The sequence below is a fragment of the Equus przewalskii genome, chromosome 6 (genome assembly GCF_037783145.1).
Source record: "Equus przewalskii isolate Varuska chromosome 6, EquPr2, whole genome shotgun sequence".
In the NCBI taxonomy this organism is placed as follows: Eukaryota; Metazoa; Chordata; class Mammalia; order Perissodactyla; family Equidae; genus Equus; species Equus przewalskii.
This window is the reverse complement of record NC_091836.1, coordinates 34,626,741-34,651,585: the sequence shown is the minus strand read 5'-3', so window position 1 is coordinate 34,651,585 and position 24,845 is coordinate 34,626,741. Positions and strand designations below refer to the sequence as shown.

The 24,845-nt window shown below is 37.9% G+C and overlaps 1 protein-coding gene across 5 annotated transcripts in view; it reads right to left on the bottom strand.

Moving 5' to 3' along the window:
- The window catches only part of STT3A (STT3 oligosaccharyltransferase complex catalytic subunit A), a 26,928-nt gene continuing 2,083 nt past the window's right edge, over positions 1–24,845 (bottom strand). For 2 of the 5 annotated variants that reach the window (XM_008529339.2, XM_008529340.2), the window contains 17 exons: positions 24,327–24,453; positions 23,542–23,602; positions 21,247–21,368; positions 20,720–20,865; positions 19,456–19,546; positions 18,027–18,133; positions 17,163–17,327; positions 15,442–15,622; positions 14,199–14,354; positions 13,124–13,215; positions 11,765–11,920; positions 11,326–11,514; positions 10,914–11,030; positions 10,693–10,795; positions 3,514–3,702; positions 2,579–2,694; positions 1–1,956 (listed from right to left, as the gene is read on the bottom strand). In XM_008529339.2, the coding sequence (XP_008527561.1) occupies positions 1,918–1,956; positions 2,579–2,694; positions 3,514–3,702; positions 10,693–10,795; positions 10,914–11,030; positions 11,326–11,514; positions 11,765–11,920; positions 13,124–13,215; positions 14,199–14,354; positions 15,442–15,622; positions 17,163–17,327; positions 18,027–18,133; positions 19,456–19,546; positions 20,720–20,865; positions 21,247–21,368; positions 23,542–23,602; positions 24,327–24,453 (2,157 nt within the window). In that variant the 3' untranslated portion in view covers positions 1–1,917. The remainder of the gene's footprint in view (positions 1,957–2,578; positions 2,695–3,513; positions 3,703–10,692; positions 10,796–10,913; positions 11,031–11,325; positions 11,515–11,764; positions 11,921–13,123; positions 13,216–14,198; positions 14,355–15,441; positions 15,623–17,162; positions 17,328–18,026; positions 18,134–19,455; positions 19,547–20,719; positions 20,866–21,246; positions 21,369–23,541; positions 23,603–24,326; positions 24,454–24,845) is intronic. The other 3 variants (XM_070623383.1, XM_070623384.1, XM_008529342.2) reach the window with 2 other exon arrangements.

Here is a 24,845-nt window from a genome sequence, read left to right as displayed (position 1 = left end):
AAAATTAAGCAAATTATTTAATGATATGGAGGTAAGTAATGTGAGAATCAGCTGAGTTGCAAGTGGTTACCTCTAGGGGGTGGAAAACAGTGTTGGTGCTTTTTTAGAATCATTCCATTTTTTTACACTAAATGCCCTATAACAATGAAAAAGAAAGGTAAATTTTTTAAAAAGATAGCTTCATGTAGCCTAGAAACTAACAAAATTAAAATCATAAGAGCAAAAACAACTATAGTGATGAATTAAAGAGTTATCCCGTATATACTATAGAGGAAGATCACTAATCATCTCTGATATTATTCATATAGGTTAAAAAAAACAAAAACCAAAAAAACTCAGAATAACTTCTTCCACTAGGAAGGAATTCTGTATATAAATCAAATAATGTATTTACATACAGTAAATCAAATCTTACATCAAATCTAAATCTCACCCACAGTTGAAGCACTTAATTTGGTTTGGAAGGCTAAATTTCCTGGGTACACAAGTTTTCCTGAGCATACCCTTTAGGAGCACCATTTTGACTTATCTAAAAGCCACGTAATTGCTCCTGTTTCTTAAAGAGAGGTAACACTAAACAGTTACCCTGTATAGTTTTTAATGAACTTAGGTTTACATATATATATACACACACACACACACACCCCCCACCTCACTGGTATCTGTTTTATGTTGTAAAATACATACAATGTCCTACTGTACTGAACATAAAGCTGTCTGTCTTGACATTAAATATCGATGGGACTACAGTGTTTTGAGTTAAAATTTTTTTAAAGTTTCTCTTCCCCTGCAGTTAGGCTAGCACTGCTCTCTAGGTACCTGCTAATAGCAATTCATCCCTCTTCTAATTTGTAGCTTGTCTGGCAAGGGCTTCAAAACCAGATCATCAAACTTGTTAGTGGTGTTTAATAACAACACATAGGCTAAGACTAAAGGAGAAAGAAGCTCACTTTAAATAACCGCAAGAGTTTTAGTGCATAAGCTAAAGGAAATGAGCAAAGAGACATTTACTGTATCATGGATAAGTGAGAGTACTGAAAAGCTGGATTTCAAATAGACATGTAGGATTATATTTCAGCTGATTCAAAAACACCTACTGACCATCAAGTTCTATACATAATGTTGAAGGAGTTTCTCCCTCTCCATTGATAACAATACTTCCACTGTTTGCCCTGAGTCTTCAAAACTGCTTATTTTGGTTTTACTTGATTTATTCCTGCTTCAAAGAGGAAAAAAAATAAAACCTAGCTAGTCCCAAAGAACTGCTGAGATCAGGTCTGGCTAGCAATCTTCTGTCCCTCATAAAGTCAAAGAGCCCCTAAGGACAAGAGATGTTGAGAACAGAGACACAATGTCAACAAAGCTGCCTTTCCTGCCCAGAAATCCATTCCTCTGGTCCCACAAACATTTATTCATTCAAAAAGAGTTTATAGAGCACCCACTATGTGCAAGGCATTGTGTTAGGTGCTGCAATTTTTGAAATGACAAAATTATTTGTATATGTAAGATCTGAGCTAGTCCTTGATAGTTTCCCTGATTTGAGAAAGACAGAATGCCGCTACATGGCTCATTTAGGGAGCTAAGAACATGATGAGGTCTGCTTTCTGTCCTCCTATCAGCCCAGCATAAACTTTTGCCTTCCTCAAATCAGTCATAGGTCAAAACAAATAAGGCACATTTTTAAAAAAATTCCCCCCTTTAATTGACCAAAGTAAAGCCATGACATTTGATTTGGTAACCTGCTCAGAATTATAAAAATCATTGCATTTGGCCCAGCCCATACTGCCCAGGGCAAAACTTTCAGACAATTCTAATCCCATCGTGCTCTTTTCTTATAAACTGCATATTTAAAAAACGTCTTCCATATCCTAAATGTGACGTATTCAGTGCGAAGCATATCAGAGCTGGATGTAACATTTATGTCCTTGACAAGCCTCGATTATCCAGGTCCTTTACCTGCAATATAAAGATGCCAGTTTAGTATTTACAATCAGGTCAATTTAGGAGAGCTTTTCTACTGAATTGGGTTCACCCAGACAGGAAGGGAGTACGTTGGATTCTGCTCCCTGGTTTGGCTCTGTGACTAAACGAGCACAGGTCTGAGACTAGCTACTCTCTGCTTAGCCCTTTGGAGTACCTCTGTTAGGAGTAGTATAAATGACCTACTCTCCAAATATATCAAGAGTTCTCAATCTTTTCTTACGTAAGAGATAAGACACATTTCTATGTGACTTTCTATACCATAAATTCTTCAGTGGGAAAGAAGAAAATGTAGTTCAAAAACACAAACATACACACTTTTTCTTTTTTACCCCCTCCAAGCCTGATAATCACTAAAACAGATCAAGTCCAGCCCCAACTGGAAAAATATCACTGCAACCACTGCCAAAAAGACAGCAGACTGAGGTGTCTACTCTCTAAAAACAATCTAAAATAAAAATAGTAAACTTCTGAGTGAGTTGCAAGCTACTTTTCAGACATTAGAAGTGTTCCTATTTTAGAAATATGTGGCCCATTTTTAAGCACTAGACCCAATCTGCAAACGTGAGAGCTGCTTTCTAGTGTAACATCTGCTCACCTTGTATATCCTGACTAGCCAATGTTCTGTGGTATATGCTTCCTCCAGGACATCAAGCTCAAAGTCTTTATTTCCAATCTCTGCATTCCGGACACGGTCAAAGCCTGGTGGACGCTCTAGAAAGGGATGAAAAAGGTGACACATTTCTTACTACAGTATTGATTTCCTGAAGAAACAGTAAATCAATTTGTTAAATCATCTACTAATTTGAACATTACTCCTCAGCCTGTAGTTGTTTAGAGAGTAGGACCTGCAGAAAAGGAGGCCAAGTAGTGGGGGCAAATCAAGTGTTACCCTAAGTGAAGTCCTCTCCAAGACGATGCTTGGCAGAGTCCATGGAGGTTATCTCTCTTAAGAGATAGGGGGCTGACTTCCAAGACCCTCTATTCCTGAGGACTGCCACCCAGAGGCCTCTGTGATACACTAGTAACCCTTCCATGGATCAGAGAAGAACCTAGCAGAAGTCAAAGGCCTGCATCCACTTCAGAAATTGTCCCTAGTGCCAAACCAAGAAATTGAAGTCAGAAGGAAAGCCCTAACCTAATCAAACTACTATCAATGTATTTACCTGAAGAAATGGGAAGACCTTTATCTCACTCTATCCCCCTTCATTCCTTTTTTCATTGCAATACCTTTTATTAAGAGGCAATAAAAAGTAAGGGGTAAAAGCACAGAATCTAGAGCCAGACTGCCTAAGTTTAAACCGACTCTGCCACTAGTAATGTGACTTTGGGCAGTTAAGTAATCTATTTATACCTCAATTTCCTTATATAAAATGGATACAACATTAGTATCTACCTTTTGGATTGTTGTGAGGATGAAATAACTTAACAGATGTAAAGCACTTAGAGCAGTGCCTGGCATATGAAAAACACTGTATGTGTTAGCTATCGCTGTTCTTATTATTGTCACTAGTGTTCGTATGCATCACTCACTGGCTTCTGTGTAGACCTGTCCAAAACGGTAGTAACACATCTTGTACATAAGGCAGTTGAGCAGCACTGGAGACCCCTCACGATCCACACGGAATTCCCCAGTTGGAGTATAATAATCGTGCTCTTTGATATGTTTGCCTGTGTCTGTGCTCCCTCCAATCCGGACCATCCACAGAAACTTGTTGATGTCTAGAAAAAAGAGAACTGCTGCATCACAAAGGTTGCTAGAGCTAAAACACCTAATGAAAGGCCACTATTTCTAAGGAAACTCTCCAAAATAGTTTTATAATGGGAAATAAACCATTTAACTCTAATTCATAAAAATAGGTAAGACAATGTGTGAGCAAAACTTTTTTCCTCAAAATATACACCTTTTTCTATAGATTATTAGACTCCTCAAGTCCTATGATATTGGTCCAGACTTAAGTCACAATTGAAATTAGTCCCAAGTATTAGCTATGGTTAACTGTCCAATATAGTAGCTACTAGCAACATGTAGCTGTTAACACTTGAAATATGGCTAGGCCAAATTAAGATGTGCTGTAAGCATAAAATACACACTGGATTTCTAAGACTTAATCCAAAAACAAAACAAAAGTGGGCAAATATCTTGATTACATGTTAACAATGTTTTGGATATATTCAGTTAAATAAAATTATTAAAATTTACTTCCTCTGTTTCTTTTTACTGTGGCTAAGAGAACATTTAAAATGACATATGTAACTCCCATTATATTTCTATTGGACAGCAGTGACCTAGGATGTAAGGAGCTTTATCAGAAAGGTAGAAAAGACACGAACATGCTTGAGAAGTCAACATTTCTATGTCAAACACATTACGAGGCTCTATAAATCATGATACCACCATCACTCAGGTTACCTTTCTTAAAATATGTCACTCTCTGTATCTCCTCCACAGGCTTTAGGGAAATAGATGGTTAGTATAAAAAGTATTATTGATGCATAAGAAAAAAAGATTTCTATTGCACTGCTGCAAAGAGGTCCAGGGGCTATCACAGTGGTTAAGAACACAGACTCTGGATCTAAATTGCCTAGATTTGAACTCCAGTACTGCCAATTCCAAGCAGGTGACCTTAAGTAAGTTACTTAACCTTTCTGTTCTTCAGTCTCCTCATCTGTCAAATCAGAAAAATCACAGTATCTATAACAATAAGAATGCCATAATATTATGAGTAAGAGCATATAAAGCATTTAATACATCACTTGTCACATAGTAAGCATTCAATAAAAAATAATACTATCTCAAGTAGTGTCTGCATTCTTACCTCTATCATACAAATGGAAAAACTGAGGTACAAAGACTTGCCTAGATCACAGGGCCACAAACATAACCAAAAACAAAACCCCAGGGCATCACCTCAACAATTGTAGAGGACTGATATCATAGTTTCCTAGCAGGTATGTCTGAAGCAAAAACCTGACAAGCTTTAAGAAGGGAAGTGTGCACAGTAAAACAATCAATCAACAAAATGAAAAGGCAACCTACAGAATGGGGGAAAATATTTGCAAACCACGTATCAGATAAGAGGTTAATATCCAAAATATATTAAAAAACTCATACAACTCAACAGCAAAAAACAAATAATCCAATTAAAAAGTGGGCAGGGGCCGGCCCCATGGCCAAGGGGTTAAGTTTGCGCACTCCGCTGCAGGCGGCCCAGTGTTTCGTCAGTTCAAATCCTGGGTGCAACATGGTACCGCTCATCAAGCCATGCTGAGGCAACATCCCACATGCCACAACTAGAAGGACCCACAACTAAGAATATACAACTATGTACCAGGGGGCTTTGGGGAGAAAAAGGAAAAAAAATAAAATCTTAAAAAAAATAAAAAAATTTTAAAAAGTGGGCAAAGGACCTGAATAGACATTTTTTCCAAAGAAGATATTGAAATGGCCAGCAGGTACATGAAAAGGTGTTCAACATCAATAATCAGTAGGGAAATGCAAATCAAAACCACAATGAGATATCACTTCACACCTATTAGAATGGCTATTATCAAAAGAACAAGAAATAACAAGTGCTGGTGAGGATGTGGAGAAAAGGGAAACTTTGTGCACTGTTGGAAACAATGTAAACTGGTGTAGCCACTATGGAAAACAGTAGGGAGGTTCCTCAAAAAATTAAAAATAGAACTACCATATGATCCAGCAATTCCTCTTCTGGATATATATCTAAAGGAAATGAAATCACTATCCCGAAGAGATATCTGCACCCCCATGTTCACTGCATTATTTATAAGAGCCAAGATATTTAAACAACCTAAATGTCCATCAACAGATAAATGGATAAAGAAAATGTGACACACACATATACATATATATGAACACTATTCAGCCATAAAGAAGGAAATTCTGCCATTGTGACATGTATCTATATACTTGTGCAATGGCATACTACTAAGCCATAAGAAAGATTGAAATCTCACCATTTCCAACAACATGGATGGACCTTGAGGGCATTATGCTAAGTTAAGTAAGTCAGAGAAAAGATGAATACTGTATGATCTTCTATGTGGAGTCTAAAAAAAGCAAACTCATAGAAATAGAGATCAGATTTGCAGCTGCCAGAGGCTGGGGGAATTGAGTGAAGGTGGTCAAAAGTTATAAGATAAATAAGTTCAGGGGATCTAATGTACAACATGGTGACTAGAGTTAACAATACTGTAATGTATATGTGAAAGTTGCTGAGAGATCTTAAACGTTCTCATCACAATAAAAAATAATTTGTAACTATGTGAGGTGATAGATGTTAACATGATAATCATTTCGCATTATATACATATATTAAATCATTATGTTGTACACTTTAAATTTATACAATGTTATATATCAATTATATCTCAATAAAACTGGGAGAAAAAAGATAATACACAAATGAATGGGCATGGCTGTCATCTAATAAACAGACCCCTGGCCTACTGGATCAGCAGTCAATGATACGCACCTTATCTTAAAATTTCCATATAATGTAATATCTGAGAAAACATTTTAAATCTCTCGTTTGTTTTCTATTAAAAATTTCAAAAAGAAAAAAGAATGGAAGAGTGAAAAGTAACAGGAATTGCATGAAGGGCAGCCCATTGCTGAACAATACTGTTGTCTACAAAAAAAGGTAAATTTAAGGAAGGGAAGTATTGTATCAAGCTCTGACATAAGAGAATCTAGACTACAATCAGATCTAAATATTTTATTTTAGATCTGTGTAAGCATTTAATAGAAAATGAGTAACATGTAATAAACATAACTTGCAAAAGGGCAAAATCTTATTCATGACACTAATAGCCCAAGTTTAAATTAAGAACATTTAAGAAACATGAGATGTGACCATGAAGTAATGAAACTTTTTAAAAACACCATAGACTTTTTATACCCTAACGCCTGTTAATCCCTTTAGAAAGTGTTATTTTGGGAATCTGTACCACTTAGCATAAAAATGCTCAAAATATTTTGGAATTTCTCATTTGGAATTGTCTTCAGAGCCCAAGTCATGAGGATGTTTTTTAAAAACCCACTGTATTGAAATATAATCAACATACAAAAAGCTGTACATATTTAACATATGCAACTCGGTAAGATGCGGTATTTTTCTTAATAGATCCAGTAAAAACAAGAATGATGACTGAAGATGAGTTGGGGTAGGGGGAGTTGAGATCAGCAATTGAGGCAATACCAATGACTGGTTTTTGGCACATATTTGTGTATGTGTCTGTGGGTATTTTTGAAAGAGAGAGAGAGAAGCTATTTTAAAATGTTAAAAAGCATTGACAGAAGGCATCAGCTGGAAAGTTACCATGATTAAATAACAATAATAATAATAATCTCTAGGCTTCGGGTTCACTCCTTTTCATTGTACAATACCTTTCATATTTTTCAGAATTCTAATAAAGCCTAACTAATAATTTGAGCTTGAGAAATAAATTCAACATGAGAAAATAAATCGTATATACTGTCTTCTTTCATGATTTTCACATGCATGCTTTCATAAATTTAGATAAGTGTTTCAACTGTTTTTTAATAGCAATCTTATCTTTTTTTTAAAAAAAGTCTAGGGGCTAGCCCAGTGGTGCAGCAGTTAAGTGCACACGTTCCGCTTCAGTGGCCTGGGGTTCGCTGGTTCGGATCCCAGATGCGGACATGGCACCACATGACAAGCCATGCTGTGGTAGGCGTTCCATATATAAAGTAGACGAAGATGGGCACAGATGTTAGCTCAGGGCCAGTCTTCCTCAGCAAAAAGAGGAGGATTGGCAGCAATTAGCTCAGAGCTAATCTTCCTCAAAAAAATAAATTAAATTAAAAAATAAAAAAGTCTAGCTTCCACACATAGATCAGAGTAACTGTCAAATCATCCTTCTTTCAACAATTCATAGCATAATGTCCAAAGAAAGCTTTTCTCTGTTAAGGCTTTCTTTCCGAATGAGTCTTTCTTTATGTAAACTTATGTTATTTCTTTATGTAAACTTATGTCTGTCTGTATGTAAACCTTATGTAAATCAAAACTATTATTCTCACAAATTAAGCATCCATTTGACGTAACTAAAATCACTGATTTTCACATTTTTATAGTCCTACATGACCAATTTATTATGAAGGAGCAGCTTCTCTGTCTTCATTAAAACGTCTGTATTACCACTATATACATGCACAAATGAAAAAGATTTGTAATATCAAGCATAAGCAAGGATGTAAAGCCACTGAGAATTTCAGACACTGCTGGTAGGAACGTAAATTGGTACCACCTCTTTGGGAATCTCTTTGCCAGTACCTATTAAAGCTGAACAACATGCATCCCCTCTAAACTAGCATTTCCACTCTTGGGTATATATGTTCGCCAGAAAACATGCACAAGAATGTTCATAACAGCGTTATTCATGATAGCCCCAAAGCAAACACAGCACAAATATCCATCAACATTAAAATGCACACATTGTGCTATATTCACACAACGGAATACTATACAAGAACAAGAATTAAGAAATTATAACCACTTGCAACATGAATAAACCTTGCAAACGTAATACTGATCAAAAGAGCCAGAAACAGAGTACATACTGTACTACTCCATTTATAAAGTTCAAAAGTATACAAAACCTCCCAGGTATGTGTATATATATATGTCAAAACTCATCAAATTACAGATTTTAAATATGTGCATTATACAGTATGTCAATTATGCTTCAATAAATCTATTTAAAAAACAAAGAAATGGCATTGGAATCTAAGATACAGGTCACCCTTGAGAGATGTGGGTAGATACTTAAGAGATATGAGGAGGAATTCTAGGACACCAGTAACATTGTTTCTTGATCTGGGTGCTGGTTACACAGATATGTTCCCTTTGTGAAAATTCACCAAACTATACACTTACAATATCTGCATTTTTTAAAAATGTTAAACTTTAGCAGAACGTTAACTTTAAAAATCTCTATAGTCTAGGCTTCCTGACCTTAGCACTATTTCTCCCACGCTAAGTTCTTTGTCAAGTGTTCCACATGCTAATTTCCTTAACTTCACAAAAAAATTATATGTTACAAATAATGACATTCATTTTTATGCCAGCATTAAACATATACTTCCATGGGGCCAGCCCCGTGGCTGAGTGGTTGAGTTCGCATGCTCTGCTTCAGCGGCCCAGGGTTTCGCCAGTTTGAATCCTGGGTGTGGACATGGCACTGCTCATCAGGCCATGCTGAGGCGGCATCCCACATGCCACAACTAGAAGAACACCCAACTGAAAAAAATACACAACTATGTACCAGACGGCTTCGGGAGAAAAAGGAAAAATGAAATCTTTAAAAAAAAAAAAAAATATATATATATATATATACTTCTATTTACCTTAGCAGGCAATACAAGGTTGAAAGTAGTAACTTAACAGTGGTTAGTGCTAACATTCCAGCGAACTATCCTTTTCCAGCAAATATATGTGTGCATTCATATATATGAAAACATATATAGAGCAAACATACATACATACACAAATACTTTCCTGTAGAATCTAGATATATTATTATTATTAGAAAGAGAAAACCTATAAACAATTACACACAACCAAATAGTGCTGGTGCAATTGTTTGTGAAAGTTCAAGTCTGCGGACACATCCTTGCTATCATTATTCTTCCTCTGCTTGTACAAGACACACATGGAAAACAGTCTTAATACGTTATACTTTTACTTTATATGTGCTATCCAGGTGGATATGTTAAGTCTGTCTGTATCAGAAGCCAGAGATAATTTGAAATTTGAACATCTTTAAGAAGCAGCCATACGTTCAAAGAAAATTAAGATAGAAATATGAGGCAATTATTAACTACAGGAAAACAAAAGTTATTCTAGATAAGAATGTAACCATGGTGCACAGGTTGACTCAGCAGTGAATATTTACATAGTCGTGATTCTGAAAACACTTTATCTGGATTTAACCAAAATTTAAAATTTAAAAATTAACTCTACTGAGAAGATGCAAGAGGAAAGGGGGGAGGCAGTGATACAAAGAACTAAATGCCTTATCTATTATAAGGAGTTGATACAGTGTATCTAAAATGATAATCAACGAATAGCAGAATATACATATTATTTAGAAATACAAACATAAGTACTAGAAGAAACAATTGAAGGAATGATTGCCTCTGGGAACTCATGTTATAAGGGGATTTAGCTTTAGGTGCAGAGGACTACTAATTTTTATTATAAACCTTCAGACGTGTTTAACACTTTAAAGTATAAACAGGTATTACTTTCATTTTTTAAAAGTTTTTTTAAGGCAGAGAACTGTACTTGGATTATTTTTCTAAAAATATGGTTTTACTAATAATGGGAACATGGCAATCTATACCATATATATAACATATATATAAAACATTTTAAGCTGAGAGATGATTCTAGGGCTTAAACCCACTAAGAAATGCTAATCTTAAGTTCATTTTCAGAAGCCTTATGTTCTTCGTTTATTTACTGGTTGTGGAACTACTCCTAGGTCTTTAGACAATTACAGCATGCCATACCTACATGAGAATTATTTACATTTACTTCCAGCTTGTTGCCACAGACACACAAAACAGTCAAAATAACCAAACCTCAAGTTGCAAATACTTGGGAACTTCCCCCCACCTAAGAAAATATTCCCTGTAGCTAGAAACAGAATCAAGTACATTACCATCAGAGGAATACCCAGTAAGGCCTCCAAAAATGACCAGCACATAGCTAACATCAAGCTCCCTCATGATCTCATAGGCTTTTTCTTCTGTGGATGCCATTGCCTAGAAAAATACATGCACATTTTCTCAGAGCAAAGTTTCAGGTCATACGATCCCTCATGGAGAAATACTTCCAACTACACTCTGTGTGCCAAATGCTAAAATGATCCTGTCACCTTACCTGCCCTACTCGAGAAATATGGGTATTATTCCAAGTGTTGTTATCCACTAAAATCGTCCGATTCGCCATAGCTGTAATCTGGTAGCCATAATCCCACCACGACATGACCTTCGCATCCTGAAAGAACAGAAAATGGAAATAACAAGCTTCTCACTGCCTCCAAAAATCAAATGCAAGAGAAGGAGTAGGAAGGCATCTGGTAGAAGTGAGTGTAGATAATTACTAGTAAAGGTGTCTATAGAAGAAATCCTACATTGAACAAAGGTTGACCTTTAAGGCTCATTTAACACAGAGTTCTACAGTTCCAACTTCTCCAAGCCTTCCACCCATCTAAAAGCTACATGATTCACTATAACATCAAATGTCTCCCTCACCCCCCTACCCCACAACCCCACTTCTCCCAAATCTTCACCTCTGGCGTATTGTGACGAAGCCAATAGTATGCTTCTCGAAAGTCATCAAAAATGATCCTACTGCCATCCCCACCACGGGCAGACAGCACAATGGAGGGAGAAGAGTAGGCCTCACTGGTCACCCAGGTTGAATGAAAGGTATAGGTGATGAGAAAGAAAGCCATGACCAATATCATCCCACTTGCCACCTAAACAAGGAAGAAGAATTATGTTGTAAACCAAATTAGAATTACACAACACAGAACAGTTTCTTATACACAGTTAACAATATAGATGAGATGAATCAAAATAAGTCAGGGGCTACATTAAGTTAATTCTGACCACTTAGGACAGCGCTCTACTTTACTCTCTCTCTCAAAAACAATATATACATATATGCACACACACACACTTACACATAGTTTCCCAAGCCTGTTCCTAGTGTTACTTAATTCTCACCTCATTCTTAATAGGGTAGGTAGAATCCTGCTGCTTCTTGCTCTTCTTGTCTGGACGACTGATGTCCAGATTCTTCATGTAAGTGGACAGCACCTGGGAAACTCCAATGCCAGAAAGAATGCACATAACAGGTGCCAACACTAGCATTAAACGCACCTAGAAGAGACAGGAAGCAAGATCATAGTCAAATCAGTGTTCTGCAAATTACAGATTTCAACCTATTAGCAGATCACATCAACTTAGGGGTTTTCAACAAACATGACTTTTCAATAAAACACAAGAAAAAAGCAGAGAAAACACTTGATATGTCTGTAGCAGTAAAAACACATATTCTTGGGGCCAGCCCCATGGACAAGCAGTTAAGTTCATGTGCTCCACTGCGGTGGCCCATTGTTTCGCCGGTTTGGATCCTGGGCGTGGACATGGCACCGCTTGTCAGGCCACGTTGAGGTGGCGTCCCAAGTGCCACAACTAGAAGGACCTGCAACTAAAATATATACAACTACGTACCAGGGGGCTTTGGGGAGAAAAAGCAAAAACAAAATCTTTAAAAAAAAAAAAATACATATTCTTAAACTTTGTTTTTAAGTTATATACATATATGTATATATGTGAGTCCTGAGTAATAATATGATATAAAATGTATTTCTTTTTTTTTGCAGGGAAGATTCACCGTGAGCCAACATCTCTTGCCAATCTTCCTCTTTTTTTCCCTCCACAAAGCCCCAGTGCATGGTTGTATATCCCAGTTGTAAGTCCTTCTAGTTCTTCTATGTGAGCCGCTACTACAGCATGTCAACTGACAGACAGGTGGTGTGGTTCCATGACTTGGAAGTGAATCTGAGCCACCGAAGTGGAGACAGCACCGAACTTGAACTACCAGGCCATCAGGGCTGGCTCTAAAATGTATTTCTTAACTGTGGTTTGGGGTGAAAAAAGGATGAGAAACACTGTCTTACTAAAATGCATAAAACCTCTCCTTCCTTTTCACAACCTAGTACTCAGCAATCCTCCCAGGCCTTTAAGAAAAAAATATCATCTCCCTTTTAAAGACACCCAGAAATAGAGTGGAAGGAACCTGCCCAGAGTCACTTTCTCTAACAAGTGTACAAGTGCCTCTCCCTAACACAAGGTTATGAACTGGAGAAAGTTGGCCCCACAATCAGAATATATGAGTGCCTCATACATTCCTGGGAAAGAGCAACAATAGTAAGCAGCTTTACAACTCAAGCCACTCAAATGCTCAGAGGGAAGCATCTGTACAATCATCAGTACTTTCTGAATCCAGCCATACAGGGGGAAAAAAGCACGTCAGAGTTAGGAATGAAAAGGTTTGCTAGGACTGAGGACATTCCTCACCATTACAGCTGAAAAGTACATGCTGGTCACACCATACATGATGATGAAAATCCGGGCATCAGACAGGTTGCTAAAGCAGTAATAGAGACCAACTACAAAAGTAAAAGTAAAAAGCAGCAGCTGAAAAAACAATCATAGATATGTGCAAAGATGTTTACTACAGCACTCTTTAAAATAGCAAAACATCAGAAACCACTTAAATGTCCAACATTAAAGAGGGAGTTAATTATAGTATATTTATAAAATAGTCTATAATACATCAATGAAAATATTGCTGCAGGAGATCATGGACCATTGCCTTCTTTATACATCTCCGTACTTTAAAAAACTAATAGACACATCTTAAATATTATTTCTCTAAAATAAAACTAAATAGAAATTTTCACGATTCTTTATGAAACGAAAAAAATCAGGGGGAAAAAAACCATATCATCTCATTTTTATTCAATAAATAATGGGATGAATATAGATCAAAATGTTAACAACAGCAACAGATGTGTGGTGAGAACTCTTGAAATTTTTACCTTTTTTTTCTTGTCTATATTTTTTACAATAGACAACTTACTTTCATACTAAGGAAAAAATGTAAAAGTTATCTTATTAAAAAAAAAAGAAAACCTCCCACCACTGGTAAATTCCAAAACATATGTGGATCCGCCAGAAGGATAAGTTAGATGAAGAGACTTTACAATCAACCATGCCTATTCTCAAACTTCAAAAACTGCCAAGAAGATAAATGGGGAGGAGGCAGGGATCAGGGATCTTGGGGAGAAGTACACTAAATACTTCAAAAAAAATTTTTTTTTAATCCTGAATACAAATTAGGGTTGAATTTTAACTTATAATATAAATTAACAGAAAACTGTGAGGCTCTGAATTTGACAGTTATCTACAACTGTTCACCTTCTGACTTCTACTCTACTTCAAATATTAGAAAAATGTGCTAGCCATCCTCTGTACTGCAGAGACTAAACAGGCAAAAAACAAAAACACAAAGATGAGAGTAGTTTACTTATTCTGAATCAAATGGTGATTCTTACAGAGAAGGATACTTAAGAACACAAGGCAGACAGACCTGGAAACATGAAGACGAGAAGCTGCAGGTCAAAATAGTATGAGGACCAGGTCGTAGGTTGATGCTCAGACACAGAAGCAATGATGGGGATGTTGTTCTTAGCATAAGAAGGATCCAGCAGTGAGTAGAAACGCCCCGTCCAGGGAGATATTTTTCCTGGCAGCAAAGAGGCAACAAATATTTCACAATCACTCCTGAAACAAAATAACACCTGATTCTAACTAATCACTTCTCATTTTAATAAGATTACCTGAGACAGAGGACTAGGTTTTTGTTTAAAGGACACCAATACTTTGAGAATTTCACCCCTTCCTTTCTTTCGGACTTGAGAGTACTTTTGTCAGCACAGCCAGCAGAATAAAGTCAGCCTGTACATGAACTCAGAGCGAAGGGAGGCAACAATGCTCCCGGGAAGGTTTTAGGCCAAATCTGACTAAACCAAGGACAATTCTATAAACTAAGTCAACTATGTCTTCCAGTGCTGCTCTGAATTAGACAACACACAGAGCCTTGGGCAAAATCAAATCAGCCTCTGAGAAGCGGAAATGAGGAAAATGAAGGAGGAGGAAGAGGCCAGCCCAATGGCGCAGCGGTTAACTTCGCACGTTCCACTTTGGCGGCCCAGGGTTCGCCAGTTGGGATTCCAGGGGTGGACACGGCACCACCTGGCAAGCCATGCTGTGGCAGGCGTCCCACATATAAAGTAGAGGAAGATGGGCACAGATGTTAGCTCAGGGCCAGTATTCCTCAGCAAAAAGAGGAGGAGTGGCAGCAGATGTTAGCTCAGGGCTAATCTGCCTCAAAAAAAAAAAATGAAGGAGGAGGAAAATGTGGCATGCCAATCAAACAAAACAGCAATGGTTTAGTGCATGTGGTATTAGATGAGGCCATGTTGCAGGGTACAACATGCAATGTTAGAATTTCTCCCACCCTACCAATAGTAAAGAAAAGAAAAAAAACAGAGGAGAAACATTATCAAGGTAAGATACAGTCCTTTCACCAAGTGTGATTCTTCTGAGATTAAGAGCTGCTCTAACGAGATATTCTTTGCTATGCTAAATTCAAACACTGGGCTGACAAGTGGACTGAATGTGAAGAAGTAGGAGTTTACATGCTTGGAATGAAAAAAAGAAACAGGAAGAAAAAAATAAATCTGTGGACAGGAAATAATCTGCATTTTTGGAGTTTATCCTATGTCCATACTCATTTACATTTAATACTAAAAGCTGTGAGCCTTTCTTACCTGTCAGCATGAGGAGAGCTCCCACGGTGAGAAGGACAAAGCCTACCAGGGAGATGACACTTCGGAAAAGAACTTCAAATTGCTGTGGATTCAACTTGCTGCGCAGATAATCCACAAAGGCATGGATCTGGCAGAGACCAAAGACCCCAAAGGCTGCCATGTGCTCTGATGAAAGGACAGGCTGTAGGTGAAAGCATATGTAGAAGAATCACGTTAGGAACAGAATGGGTCCAGCCTAGATCTGAATGAGTTCTGAGGCCACCAAGGAATTAGGGACAATCTAGGAGGGGTCTAATTCACCTGCCATATTTTCCAAAAAGTATTTGGAGTCTCCCAAAGAATACCATACTCTATCGTTATCACATCTCTGGCCTTGGCTCAGGATATTTCTTTAGCCTGAATTTTATATTTTCTCATTTTCCCAAAATTCATTGAATTCAGTGAGCTTTTCAAAATTCATTTTCATCATTCACTGAAATTCTCATCATTCAAGGCCCAATGCAAATACCACTTCCTCCTAATCCACCAAATTGAAATCCATCGTTCCATTCTGCATTCCATACACCTTATATCTCTTCCAGTACTTAAAAATTCTTTGCTTAGTGCCGGCCGGGTGGCATAATGGTTAAGTTCACATGCCCCGCTTCAGCAGCCCAGGGTTCGCACGTTCAGATCCCAGGCACAAACCAACACACTGCTCACAAGCCATGCTGTGGCAGTGTCTCATGTACCAAAAATAGAGGAAGATTGGCACACGTGTTAGCTCAGAGACAATCTTCCTGAAACAAAAAGAGAAAGACTGGCAAGAGATGTTAGCTCAGGGCCAAACTTCCTCACCAAAATAAATAAATAAATTCTTTGCTTAGATCAGTGGTTCTCAAACTCTAGAGGGCATCATAATCATGGTCGGGGTAGAACAGGGAGTGTTAAGACACAGATTGCTGAGACCCATCCCCAGAGCTTCTGATTCGGTAGATCTATGGTGGGCCCCAGAATTTGCATTTCTCACAAGTTCCCAGATGCTGCTGATACTGCTGGGCCAGGAACTACATTTCCAGAACCACTATACCAGAGACCACAGACATGTAGTATAGCATACACCTCTTTCCCCCTAGCAAGACTGTAACTTCCTCAAGAACCAGGACCAGATTTTTACTTTTTACACTTCCCATAGATTAGTGAATTGCACACAGTAGGTGATCAGTAAAGAAGTACTTGTTGACCTCAAGGGTTCCACTTTCCTAAGAATTTTACATGTGAAGTCAAACACGCTACATTACTCTCTGATTTAATAGTTGTCTTTTAACACTATGGGGTAATGTGATTAAAAAATTTGTGCTTCGCTTCCTAAAAGACTTTCACTTAGGCCCCTTAAGTTCAGGAGTCATTACTATTAAATGGGGTCATTAGCATTAAAGAGGGCTGGATAACTTTGATCACTCACATCGACCCCGCTCAACCAAAATATCCCTCTTCCTCCCACAAACCTAAGGCAAATTAAGAGTCATTAAATTCAAACTTCATAGGGGCAAATATTAACACTCCTGGAAGCAGACTTTAACGACCAACAATTCTGTTACTTCAGTTAACACAAGCAGTCCAAGGTTAGACCTGTGAATAAGTCTCACTCTCCTCATCAGAATTCAAGATAAATCAACCTAGTTGGAGCTGCTTAGAAAAAAGTGGAAGAAGCTAAAAACTCCAGCCAGTCTAGCGCTCACCTGGAAACCCACAAAGGAGATCTGCATGGAAAGAATGGTGCCCAGGCAGTAAACAGTACAGTAGGCCACATAGATGCGGTGAGAGAAACGTCCTGTGAGCATCAGCACTAGAACATGGAGAGGGATCAAGTTGATCAAGAACACGTAACCTCCCCATGAAGAGACCTGTGCCGGGATAAAAAAGAACAGTTCTTTTGAGCACTCCTCCTCAGACCACCACAGTTACACCTTAGGATATCACCTGCAACCTTTTTAAAGAACATCTCTTTACAGTAACTATCAACTTTATTTATGCCAAGTAGCTTAGAGAGTTTAAATAACTGATTTCTCTAAATAGGAAAATCAAATTTACACCTATTACTGTAACAATCCCCTGTCCCCAACGGCTTCTGCCATCACAATCACAAAACCAGAGGGACCCAACCCTCAGGGTAATCCAGATGCAATCTATTGTAAGGTCAGATGGAGGATTTAGGGATACATGGGAAACGTGAGGAAGAAAATTAAGTTAAGGGGAGACATCTAAGTGTATACATGAGATCAACCAGAAAAAAATATATTAGAAAAGGAAAAATTTTAAGAGAATGTATCAGAAAAGAGAGCTGGCCAACCAATATGTACCCATAGGAAATAGAGTATCTGGAAAACTTTCAAAATTAAAAACATTATCTCTATCTTGCTATTATACAATGGATATCCAGGCCTGCCTTGGTTTGGGCTTTGTATGGATACAAGAGACAAACAAGACTTCTAGCCTCCAGTACATGATCTCAAACCCCAAGAGGTACTTCCAACTTGTATCAGTTGATCCCAAGGGGTATTTAGACACAGAGTGACTCGTGGAAGAAAGGAATAAATAGTTACCATATAGAAATAAGCAAGGGCACACTTGGCTGCCCAATAGATGGAACCAGTCTTTACTGCTTTGATCCACATGTAGTAGGTGAGTAGCATGCAAAAGATGGCAATCCCTACAGAAAGAACACAACAAAAATTCAATGAAAGGCCGCGCTGGCATAATACTTAAGAAAACAGTTCTGAAACAGACTTCCTAGATTCATATCTCAGATCTACTACTCATTAATAGTGTAATTATTTTACCTCTCTTTGTCTCAGTTTTCTGTAAAAAGGAGTCCGTAGAGTATCTACTTCATAAAAGTGTTGTGAAGACAAATTTAATTATTGCATGTAAAGCACTCAGAACAGTAGCTAGCACACAGCAAGCGCACAGTAAGTGTTGGCCACTATTATTACTATTCTTTCCAGGCAGTAAATTCCCTGCCAGTGTGGTCCTAAAGATATCCTGTACTATCCTGCACCTTCTTGTCTCTACATCTTACCACAAGCTGATCCTCATGCCCTGACTGCCCCTCTCCCTTAATATTCACCTAACAAAGTCTCAACGTCAGGGCCCAGTTCAACTTCCAAAAAGCCTGCCCTGATCCCCAAATCTGAATTAATCTCTCCTTTCACTACATTCCCAAAGTACTCTGTTCACATTTCTCTCATGGCATATAATACTATCTGTCTTTATTAGTTATTTTTATAGGTCCGTATTTATCTTAATAGATTATGGGCCAAAATAATTTTATTCATTATCTATCTCTGTAATTCTAATTCTGAGCCAAAATAATCTTATTATCTATCTTTATAGTATCTACCACTGTGTTTTCCCAATAACATTCAATAAATATAGACTGAACAGAAAATAAGTCAATAAAAATTACTATAATTTTAAGAACATCTATTCTTCTTATCTAGGAAAATAAAGCAAATAATTACAATGTTAAAACAACAGCACCGGGGCCAGCCCCGTGGCCGAGTGGTTAAATTCACCCACTCAGCTTCGGCAGCCAAGGGTTTCGCTGGTTTGGATCCTGGGTGTGGACATGGCACCACTCGACAGGCCACGCTGAGGTGGCGTCCCACATGCCACAACTAGAAGGACCCACAACCAAAATATACAAGTATGTACTAAGGGAACTGGGGAGAAAAAGCAGGGAAAAAAAAAAAAACCAGCACCATTCAACACTAAAAACTAACTCTACTTTTACGAATCCAGCAATGAGTCAAAGGCCTTACATAAGGAAAATTACCAGCTACCTCTCTAGGGGGGATGACAGAGAGAATATTAACTCATCTGAGGTCCCTTCTTGTCCATTTCTAACCTTCTCACTCAGACACCATTTTTGCTATTGCTAAACAAAAGATTTGAACCCAGATTCTACAGCACTTCTTGAAGTTCTACTGGATAATGAGGTGAACAGATCCTCTTCAGCATTTTATGTCTTACCTTCATTATCATAGGAGCCAGCCACAGATCGGGAGATATACCCAGGAACAACAGCAATCATGGCAGCAGCAAGAAGTCCAGCCCCTGCATCCTGTAAGAAAAGAAGAGTAGGAAGTTAACACCAATACATCTGTGAGAGAGAAGATCCAGTAGTCCATGCTGTTTATAATGGAGCCAGAGAACAGTCCAACATTTTTCAAGACAGATGCAGTGCTAGACATGTTCACAGCACAAGAAAGCTAAAAACTTCACAACCAATTCCCCATGATGGTACCAAATCTGAAACTGAGTACACATATGCTAAAGACAGACAAATCAGGTAAGCTGTTAGACATCAGACACTGCCCCAGAATAGGCGATCTGGCTGGAGTATGCCTAGGCTTATGAGTCCCTATCTCTAATAATGTCTGCACACCGCGGAAACACCTCTAAAAGCTATGTAAGGACAACCAAAGGAAGATAATTATTATTTGAGCTAAAAAGCCAACAAAGATAGGTGATAATCTATTCTGCACTAAAGATGCCAGGAGCTTAGATAATAAAGTTGCAACATCACCAGGCAATCTGTGAGCTCTGCAAAGAGGAACAACAAAATATAACCCACACTCCAAAACAGTATAAGGACTTGTCTGTTGATAAAAGTCAAATTTGGATCAAAGGCAGCAAAGAGAAGGATGAAAAAGATTCCAAACTAAACTCAAGTTTCCCAAGCCCTCCTACTAGTTTATCACTTCTCAGGTATCTCCCTGACACCAAAGCCACAGACTAACAACAGCATCCAAGAAGCCAGGGCAGGCAAAGCAGAAACCTAGAAAAAGAGACTCAGTATTATAGAGTCTACTACAAAAGCCAAGTGGTTTAAGAATTTTTAAATAAATGTTCAAAAAAATTAACCGATAATTGCTGAGTGTCCATCTCCAGAAGGAAGAACCACTTTGGAACACTTACTGTATTTTTCCTCTCCCTTAGTGTAAGGACTTCAAAATCTAAACCTTACATTTTGCATTTTAAATGTCTGCCCTTACATAGCAATTTACATTTGACCTTCCAATGTTCTCTTATAAGGATGAACAGTTGCTAATGGTAAGAAACCACATATTCTAGGGAGGGGCAGGAGTGAACTCAATGATTCAACCCAGCAAAAGCTGTCTTTAGCCTCTGGCTTCCTGCCCTTCTAAGGCTCTCAGTCCCCCACCCTTTAGCATCTACTAGAGAGGTTCAACAATATTCATTCCCAAGACTCTTGTCACCCCAAATCCTTCACCTTGAGCTCTTTGGTAAGGTGGTACGTGACGATGGTGGTGAAGGAAGAGAAGAGAGGGGCCAGGAACACACAGACATTCCGAATGTCGATGGTAATGTGGAAAAAATGGAGTACATGGTAGATTGCAGCAGAGGTAATCATTAAGCCTGTAACAGGAAGAAGAAACTTTATTAGGTTATTCTAGTAATACAAAGAACTTAAGGGAAAGAGAAGGAAATTCAAGTATCAATGAAGTGACAACAGAAGCCTCGACAAACCACCAGAAATACTAACACATCAACTCCAGTAGGCCTATAAATTTCTCTCCTAAGGATTCAATCAAAAGTCCAGAATTTATAAAAACCACCCATCCCTACTCCCCCATTCGTGTTCTCCTGTCTATAAAAGATCTACTTTTAGGAATCTGTAATTAGATGGAAATCCCAAGTGTCACAAAACGAAGATACTGGAAATAGAAGAAAGTTTTCCATAATATACAAATACTTTATTTCTGTTTTTTAAAAAAGAAAAAGTCCTGTTTGCCACACCTGGGTAAATGGTTCCTCCAATGATTCGCCCCAAAGGGTACCAGGCCCGGTCATCAAACCAGTTATGGAATTTATAAAATCCCTCCTCAGCCAGGAACCGGGTAGTCCGATAATTGAAGTACCTATAGCAAGAAAGAAAGACCTGTGTCTCCTCCTCTTCATACTCAAATAATTGCAAAAATTTGCAGTGAATTTTGCTCCTCAGGTTACACCATTGAGGAACTTATCATTACTCTAATAAGAGTCAGTTTGGTACCAAAAATTATGCAAGCATGAAAATCATTTCACATTATCATAAGTCTCCTCATTTCTAGCTCCACGACTGCCTCAACTAAAGCATTGCTTCTCTGGTAAGGAAATGCAACTGGAGGCTAAAATTACAATAAAGCACTCAAGCAGGGTACTTCACCAGGCTGGCATATAGTAGTCATTAGCACCAGTAAGAGAATTCAAGAAGCCAAAAGACAGAACAGCTGAGATGTGGGCACCAATAAATTTGGCTCTTTTCAAGTGAGAGGAACATATAAAAGAACATATCCATACCACACACAAAAACACATAGATAATTTCAGGGGATGACCATCTCTAAAGATGCTGCTATAACACCATATGCGGAATGAAAAGTTCTTAATCCACTACATAACACAAACTTAATGAGTGTTTAAACTTGTAACAAGGTCTACCCATGTTGTTATTTAAAATAGTTCTGACGTTTACATAGTAGCATAAAAATATAGATTACATTAAAAATATTTGATATGAAATTCTTAAGAGTTACGCATGGAAAGACACAGTTCTTTAGGTCCAAGCTATGTAACTCCTTAAGTTTCTCCTTTAAAAAGAAATTTTAAAAAAGAAGGGCAAAAAATATACATAAACAAACAAAAGGAACTGTTCAATTACTAGAGATAATCATGACTAACAATCTTTTCTGCCCACCCCTCTAACCCTATTTTCTCCTTGGTCAGTCAAATTTTAGCAGCTGAAGTAAGTACAAGTAGCAGATGGCAGAAATCTCTATCCCTGTCCGTTGCTGATGAATGTTATTTTGGTAACTGTCAGAGAAACAAAAGGGACTAGGGTAGCAGTCAGTCAACATGTGCCAGAATTGTGTCCTTTACTTAAGAGTTGGAGAGGCAAAGTTAGATAGAGGAAGTGTAAGTTAGTGGAAATAGGTCTGGCGTGGGGGTAACACCCCGGGCCTCAGTTTCCTGCTCTGCAAAAGTATCAAATCACATGATTTTTACAGTCCCTTCCAACTCTGTGACTACAGAGCAGATACTCTTGCTTTCCCTGACCATCTTACCTCAATGTTTGCCCACCTAGAGGGTCTGAGAAAAAGCCCTAACAGACTGATGATCAAGAAACAAAAGGACATGAGTTTCCTCATTCATGAGAAAAAATATAAATTGATTTGGGAGGCTCCCAAGAAAATATTTGTATGCCTCCAAAGTGCTTTCCAATATCTACACAAAACAAAATGACAAATTTGCAAACACATGCAAGTATTAAACTTTTTAATCAATGCTCTGTAAGCCAAATATGCTACTTTCAACACAGCAATGACACTTCAAGAACTTAGATTCTGGCTCTCAAAATTTTTAATTAAGCCTTAACTTTAGGCAATATAACACAATAACTTCAGTGTCTGGAGACAGACTAACCTAGATTCAAATCTTGGCTCTTGCACTTACTAAATGTGTAACCTTGAATAGCCTCAGTCTCCTCACCTGTAAAAAGGAGATAATAGTACCTCCATCTCATAGGATTGTTGTAAGGATTTACAGATAATCTGTAAAACAGTGCTTGGATCAAAATGAATGCTCAGTAAATGTCTTTCACTTATATCTTTTTTATCTAATAATCAAAACCCCTAATCAAACTCACAGGTTTAAAATTTCCTCAATGCCTTAGGACTTAAATGATAGGCCCAATTTCTACCATATAAATAGTTAATAAAACAAAAAAAAAATGTCACAGATCTCAAGTTCATGGCTTGTGATTTTCTACTGAGCCTCAAACACACCACACCTAGCCAGATCTTAAACGACAGGTAGGCACACCAGCAATACCTCTCATATTTTCTGTGAGTCTGAGACACTCACTTGGTTAATTCCAACAGAAATGTTTCAAAAGGAGACAATTATCTCCTCTGGAAAACTTAAGGGTTTTTTTTTCCTAAACGTATAGAATATATAGCATCTCCATCACTGAGAGCTGATTGGAATTTGAATTTGAAACCCATGAACCTCAATGCTTCCCAAAGGAAATACCAGACCAAGCAAAAGTACTCACGGATCAAACTCATGGATGACACTTTCAAATCTCAAGACAGCAAAGAGACGAGTGGAGAATGCTGCAAATACCAGAGAATTAATATTTTAATGGTGATGTGCCATGAAAAATAGTAGACAGTAGTATTATAGCATTATCCAGCACAGAAGTCACAGGAAATATAAAATGATCCCTGAATAAAGTATTTATCCATCACTCCCATGTAGAAGAAACAAAAGAAGTTCACTTTCCCCTGACAATGACACCTACATTTTCCACTTAGGGAGGACATATTTAACTACTTGTTATCAAGGCCCCTAAGTAGTGCATTCACCTACTAATACTGCACTCAATCTACATGGTCATCTTTTATATATGTTGACCTTCCCTCCCCACAACTAACCTTAACTCTGGAGCAAACTAGGAGGTAAAGCAATCAAAGCTATACTTCTGACTCATGAAGAGCTAGAAAATCTAAAAAGCAGTAAGTTCTGAAGAGATTTTCAGAAATACTAATGTAGGCAACTAAACTGAAGACAATCATCTTTCACAAAATTCAGTATCCAAGGGTCCTCAGTAACTCTTTCAGCTCTATGAGAAAACAGAATTAGCAAAGCACGCCTCCCCTTCTTTCCCAGATGATCACTAGCCCTGACTTTTATAATCCGTGTTTCTTTTAATTTGCCTTCATAAACTTATAGTGATGGAGGACAGTAAAAAGAATAAGGCATTTAAAAAAGCCATTCTTGATTTTTCTCAAGATTTTTCTCCTTTCCATCTCCAAAGAGGTCCACAAGCACACTCACATAACACAGCAGCCATTGACAGAATGAGAAGCTTCAGAAGTGTGTCCTGCTTTTCATAGGACAGCCGCAAAAACCCCAGCTTAGTCATCTTGACATCGGTGGGTGGCAACAGATGACACTCGAATAGCTAAAATGGAAAAGTCAAGACTACATGACATCAAACACCTTCCATTTACCTAATTCACTTTCATATTTTACATGGTAGAGAACTATATAAGAGACAGGGGCTAGTGAGCACACTACAGAGGGTCAGGGCTAATACTAATACCCAAGCCTTGCCTGAATTACGATCAGCCGGCAAAGGAGTAGGCACAAGTCAGGTCTATGTGTCAAGACTAACAAGGGGTGATTAGACTCTATCACCAAAATTCTGTTTCTCACTCCCTCACAATTAACAAGTACATAAGCATAACTGCCAATAGTGTAGTACAACAGGAATAAAGAAACACAGGAATAGAAAAAAAGGAGGTTGGAGGAAGAGATGCAAAGAACATAGGAAAGATCAGAAATAGAGAAAAA